The sequence below is a fragment of the Arachis ipaensis genome, chromosome B01, assembly GCF_000816755.2.
Source record: "Arachis ipaensis cultivar K30076 chromosome B01, Araip1.1, whole genome shotgun sequence".
In the NCBI taxonomy this organism is placed as follows: domain Eukaryota; kingdom Viridiplantae; phylum Streptophyta; class Magnoliopsida; order Fabales; family Fabaceae; genus Arachis; species Arachis ipaensis.
The window spans coordinates 17,169,689-17,175,742 of NC_029785.2; the positions used below are offsets into that span (position 1 = coordinate 17,169,689).

General features: G+C 35.8%; 1 protein-coding gene across 2 annotated transcripts in view; it reads right to left on the reverse strand.

The window, feature by feature from the left end:
* LOC107626567 overlaps positions 1 to 5,203 on the reverse strand; it is an 8,652-nt gene extending 3,449 nt beyond the window's left edge. The window contains exons 1-9 of one of the 2 annotated variants that reach the window (XM_016329474.2): positions 5,079 to 5,203; positions 4,890 to 4,970; positions 3,256 to 3,365; positions 2,978 to 3,113; positions 2,420 to 2,518; positions 1,774 to 1,861; positions 1,034 to 1,479; positions 791 to 967; positions 467 to 664 (exon numbers count right to left, since the gene is read on the reverse strand). In XM_016329474.2, coding sequence (XP_016184960.1) covers positions 467 to 664; positions 791 to 967; positions 1,034 to 1,479; positions 1,774 to 1,861; positions 2,420 to 2,518; positions 2,978 to 3,113; positions 3,256 to 3,365; positions 4,890 to 4,970; positions 5,079 to 5,150 — 1,407 coding nt within the window. In that variant the 5' untranslated portion in view covers positions 5,151 to 5,203. The remainder of the gene's footprint in view (positions 1 to 466; positions 665 to 790; positions 968 to 1,033; positions 1,480 to 1,773; positions 1,862 to 2,419; positions 2,519 to 2,977; positions 3,114 to 3,255; positions 3,366 to 4,889; positions 4,971 to 5,078) is intronic. The other variant, XM_021118305.1, reaches the window with a different exon arrangement.

The following is a 6,054-nucleotide window of genomic DNA, read 5'->3' on the forward strand; positions in this document are numbered from 1 at the left end:
CAAAGATTCGTCATAAGAAGCCTCCACATCATATAAATTATCATTAGAATTACAACACTACTCTTGGACAAATATACATGTTATAAAGTTCTCCATTATTTTTGGGATGGAAAGTTTATAAGCATTCAACAAACAATCATCGAGTAACCTATTAGTACTCCCTTCAAAACATTATCTATTAGTAGTGCTATCCATGAGCAAGGAAATTTTTTCACATTACTTCCCAAGCACCATGAGCAAGGATACCACATTAATTACTGAATGTATTAATCCAGGTGTACTTGGCAAAAATTTTATCACATTAATGCACAAGAACCATAAGCAAGGATGCCACATGGGTTAATGATGTGCTAGAATCCTGAGCAAGGATGCAGTGTTAATTAACATGCAATATTTAAAAGAAAAAGTATATAAATGGACAAAGACCATTTTCGACAACATACGCATTTAATAAACCACTCAATACCTGTAGAGAAGCAGCTAAAGCATTTAGAGGTAAAGCACTTCCAAGAGCATCTTCACTAGGTCGAAGTAAAGCCAAGAGAGTTTCCTTCAAGGGCTTCAATAAAGTAGGGTCACTAGCTGCTAAAGGACCCAAATGGGAACAAGCAACCTTTAAAGCAGCATTATAATCACCAGAGCTGACTAACTTCAGAAACTCAACCTAAAGAAGGAAACCCATTCAAAAGATCAAATACTTGATGGACGAATGCAGAACTAAACAATACATTGGCCCTTCTCACCAAATATTCAAGAAAAGGATATCAACATCATCATACATGCCATTTACCTGCTTGAGTTGGAAGAGTAAAACACAGTTCTGAGAGAAGAAATTAGGATCAATAGCATTGACTTCTTCAACTGCTTCAGCAGCCATTCCATTACTAGCCAAATCTTTCATTCCCAACAGAATTTCATATTTATCTTCAGTGTTACTAGCATCATTTATAGAAAGCTTTTCGCAACCCTGCAAAACAATGCTATGTTAAAAATGGAGCTCCCAGATGGAATAACATCAATCATCAAACTATACCTGCTTCTCCTTTGTTACAGTTGATACAGCAGTACTTATGCTATTTTCTTGCTTGCTATCTTCCAAAGATGCATTGGCTACATAGTTATTATAATCATATCTTCCTCTCCAGCGCTTGCGTTTGCTCCTTTCTCCATTTCCAGGCATTCTTCTTCGTTGCAAGATACTTGGATTCTCGAGCAGCTGTGATCCACTCGTGCTACAGTCCTCATGACTGTTTGTCAGCTCAGAAGCATATCGTACTTCAACATCCATTCCTTGCATGCTACTCACGTCAGCATTATTTTCAGGGGAACCATCCACACGAACATTTGTAACAGAAGTTTCACCATCAGAATGCTTGCCAACATTACAATCTAGCTCAAGTGAACAATCTCTTGATGAGAAACAAACAGGGTCTTGCTGGCTGAATTTTACAGGTTCAGGAATAGGTTGCTTCTCAGACACTAAATTCATCATAAATTGGCAAAAAAATAATCAAACATCAAAACAGGATATGAAGATGTGACACAACTTAAATAGGACATGTTCCACAAGAATCATTATTAGAATATAATACATAAAAGAATGAATAACAACATAAAACTTCAGTTAAAAATTTCAAAGAGACTTCAGATGCAATGTAGGATTAATGATGAGCAGATGCCATGAAACATACCAAGTGGTATAAGCTAGTGGCATGAAAGATATGTATAACAGATAAGTTTACAGAGTTAAGTTAAACAAAGGAGATGCTATACCAGACTCAATAATGCCTCTGTAAACACAATACTCACGAACAAGTTGATCAAGATATGGAGTATCCAACTTTATCCGACATAATTCATTCTGCAAGAAAAGAATAAGGTATTGAATACATTGAGGCAATACTCTGACATGAATAAATCATCAGTTCAGCCAAAACTAAATATTGGAAGAGACTGAAAACCATTAATTCATATTTTGCACTACCTACAACTATTTTTCTTTTATGTGCAGTGCTTTTAGCCCTTTCCCAGATTAAGGTATGACAGCAAAAAAGATTGTTGGGGACCTAACTAGATGGTATGAACATTGATCCTTAGGTCCAAACGACAATTAAAAAATGAGATTTTTAAACAGAATGAAAAAGAACCAATGATGAGTAATTAGTAATATGCTGGAATTTTCTTGGTAAGACTGCATGATGATCTATTATTCTAAAATCAAGAACAATGCAACGGAAACTACAAAGAAAAAAAAATAAACCATAATGAATTAGGAATTGTCATTTTAGCTTATCCTTTCATCCAAACCACACAAATGATAAAGAAGCAAAAGCAATTTGGAAATTAAAATAAATAAGAAACAAAAAACAATATTTGAAATCAAGGCAGAAGCCCATAAGCAAGTATATTGCTATGTAACCTGAAACGCCAGAAACAGATCACCCTTAGCAAATCTCAAGCTATCAATTGCCCCTTGTCTGGTAAGCTCTACAGCATGTGCAAGAGCCTGAATGTCAACCTGGATTCCACAAAAACATATACATCTTATGAATGATGCACAAAAACTAAAAAAGGGGTGCTACATAGAAGAAAAATACATGGAGGCCAATCTCTCGATATATGTGCACAAAATGATATCATTATTAAATTGCACGTGTTTTCTAACAAAGACCCTCTCATAACTAGCTGTAATAGGGGAAGGGATAGCAGGATGGGATTGCAAAACATGTAGGAAAACAGTGTGATCAGCACGTTAGAATCTGCATTGCAACTACATAGTAACAGTAATGTGACAGATGAAGAAGAAGGCAGAATCAAGCCAAGAATGTGGGATAAGAAAAGCGGATATAAGAAAGAGGGGGGTTAAGAACTAAGTAGTGATAATATACAGCATGCATATACTTTCAGTTTCTTGATCTGGTCCAGTTTCTATCAGTTTCACAGTGAAAGTTTAGAATAATATGACAGATATTCTTACCTCATCAAATGGTGGTACTTCATATAAGATGTCCTGTGGTATTGCAGGATGGTCACGCTCTTCAAGGAGCAATCTTTCAGTCAAATCAGAGATGGGTGATGTAATACCTTGACGTAAACAATATGCCCTGTGTATGCTGCAGAAGAGACCAAAAAAATTCCAGAAAGTTAAGGAAATTGCGACGTTTGGCAAAAAAAAAGGCATAACTGCACAGGAAAAAGATAAACCACAATTTGATCAATTACATAAAAATGTAGGAGTGGGAATTAATAGATGACCTTATCAAATATCTGAGAGCCAGTGAAAAAACTGGATCATATGCATTTAAATGAGCTCTTAACATAGAGGACATAAATCCAGCTAAGTCAAGTCTCCTCCTTTCAGACCACTGCATAAGGAAGGGGGAAAAATGATCAGATGCTGAACAAATTCACTATGGACACGAAACTACAAATCAGGGTATGACATCAATCACAAACCAGACCAAGGTCTATACCATCGCAATTATCAAGGTGAATAAAATTAATTATTTAAATCAGTTAAGCTAAATACACCATAGAAGTCAAAAACTGAAAGGAAATAGCATATTATGTTTCCTATATTTTTCCCAAGAAAGAAAACACTCTCTTGAAGAGCATGGACGTCAAATCCAACTACTAGACACTTAGTCATAAACTGAAGCTAGCTGCACAATATCCTTCGACCCTAACGCTCAACATGCCATTATATGGAAAATAACAAATTGCAGAGCCATATCCGTAGGAAACAGTTGGCAAGATGTTGCTAGGTAAGGAATCCTCTTTGATGGTATTTATTTCCTCAAAAAAGGCCCAGTCAGAAGGGTTTCAGTAGTTAGATCAGTACATAGTCAGACTGCATAATGTGCACAATTTATGTACTGTTTATGAGTTTTTATGGCAAAAGATTCTTGCTTTTTTGTATTATAAATTGAAACTTAGGAACTGTTCCTTGACCAGCTTTGCAGTCTTTGGGAAAATCAATAAGGCCATATCCTTGTGGGAATGGACAGTCTATGTATTTGGAGTATATCATCATCAGCTCCACACATAATTTTTGTATTTTTAATAACAAAAAATATTGTATAAGCAAGTTATATGGAGTAAGGTTATAATTGGCTTTTATTTGACCAGAGAGTGACCTTTAAAGAAGGATTTCTCTCTTGAATATGTTGAGAAATTGGAAGTTTTGCTTTATATCGGTATTGTTCCTCATTTGTTAAGTTTGGTTAGTGTAAGGAGGATTTCTTGTAATCTTCCTCACTCTATCTCGATAAAATACTTAGTTATATCCAAAACCCAAATTATAACTTTGATTTGTAACCTTCATATGCATCATCAAAATGGAGTTATGTGCGTTATTATATATGTTAACATGTGTTCAAATATAATTTTATATTTTGAGTAGGATCTAACAATTGGTGTCTTCTCATGCTACCTATTTATCCTCCCTTTGTGATTCTTGCCAAAGCATTTGAATTTGACAACTTATTGGTGATTCAACCAAATAACACCAATTAAATCAATAACCTCACAACACTCCCAGTATGCAACACATATCTTGACATAGATAAAGCAATTATTGTTCTTTCAGGACTGCCTAGTTGCAACAAGCATCAACTAGGTGGCGGCTGCACAAGGGGCGAGTTAAAAGGTGAGTAAAAGAATTGTTTGCTAAAAAAACAGAGTCCTAAATGAAGATCAAAAAGCTTCTTGAATTCTCACCCCTAATAAATGCTTTATATTTAATATCTCCCTGGTTTTAGTTTAAGTCCTATGTTTCTCTTTACATGGACAGTATCCAAATACACTGGGCCAACCAAGAATGTACGAAAAATATAATAGATATCGGAGGGAATATTTAATGAAATAAACACAATAAAATTCAGACTAACCTCATTTGCTACCGGAGAACTCTTATCATCCTTGTCGTATATAAAAGCAAGCAGAACGTGCTTGAATTCCTCATATGCTTCCTTAAATACAGAGACAAGTCAGAACTTAGTACAGTGGTTGAAGAACAAATCCAAAGAACCAAGGATCAAAAAATAAAAAAATGTTAACGAAATTGAAGACTCAAATACCGGGTAAGCATCGAGAGCACAAGGGGCAAGAGCCGCCCTCAGACACTCAATTGCAGAATCGCGATCCTCCATTGTTCCCTTCCGTAGGAGCTCAATAAATTTCTACAAAAATCAATCAAATACAAAGGAAAATTCAGGGGCGGAAAAAATTAATACAAATCATGCATCGAGTAAAGAAAAAATTCAACGAAATCGTGGCGGTGGCGTCTTCGATTAGGTTCTCCAACTTGGCGAATTCGATTACCAAAGCGTCCAGAGCTTCCCAATTCACCGGCGTCGATTCCATTCTATTCTATTCTCAGATGTTTCTCGAGAAAATTTTCAGTGTGAGTGATTGTGAAAAATCTGAGTTATGTTTGTGTGAACTAGTGAAGGGACTTTATTATTATTTTTTTTTCAGTTTGTTTGTTTTGTCTTATTTGTTTGTTTGGGCTAATGAGGGGAGAAATTGATTCCAGTTTGGTTGTTGGGTTCCGTAATCTGAGTTATGTAGGTAGAACGAGCAACAAAGGCGGCGATGTAAGGTTGAGGTAATTATCGGATTGCGGTTTCCGAATTACATACTTCTGTAAGCCACGTGTTTCCAACCTCTTCCTGCTACCGTAATTTGCAGTGGTCAATTGAGTTAGGCTTAGCTTTAGGTTTGGTAAAATCACTTTTAAAATTTAAAAATATTATAAAAGATATAATTATAAGTGTTAAATTTAAAATTTAGTTAATGAACTTGCCTGTGAAATAGATCGGCTTCAAGTCCTCGAGAACAGCCGAGCTATGTGCTGCAAGGTTGAACGTCCGTCTCTTGGAATTCGAATTCCTTATGTTCGTCGTGAGTGTGAGAACACGAGCAATATCAAAAGAGGGGAGTGTACCTGCAAAGGCACTCCGAAACTTAAGTCAGTGTGTATTCTAGTTTACTCAGGAAAAACTTAGGTCTTTGGAAATAGTTTACTTCTCTTTTATATGTGACGAGTTCTTT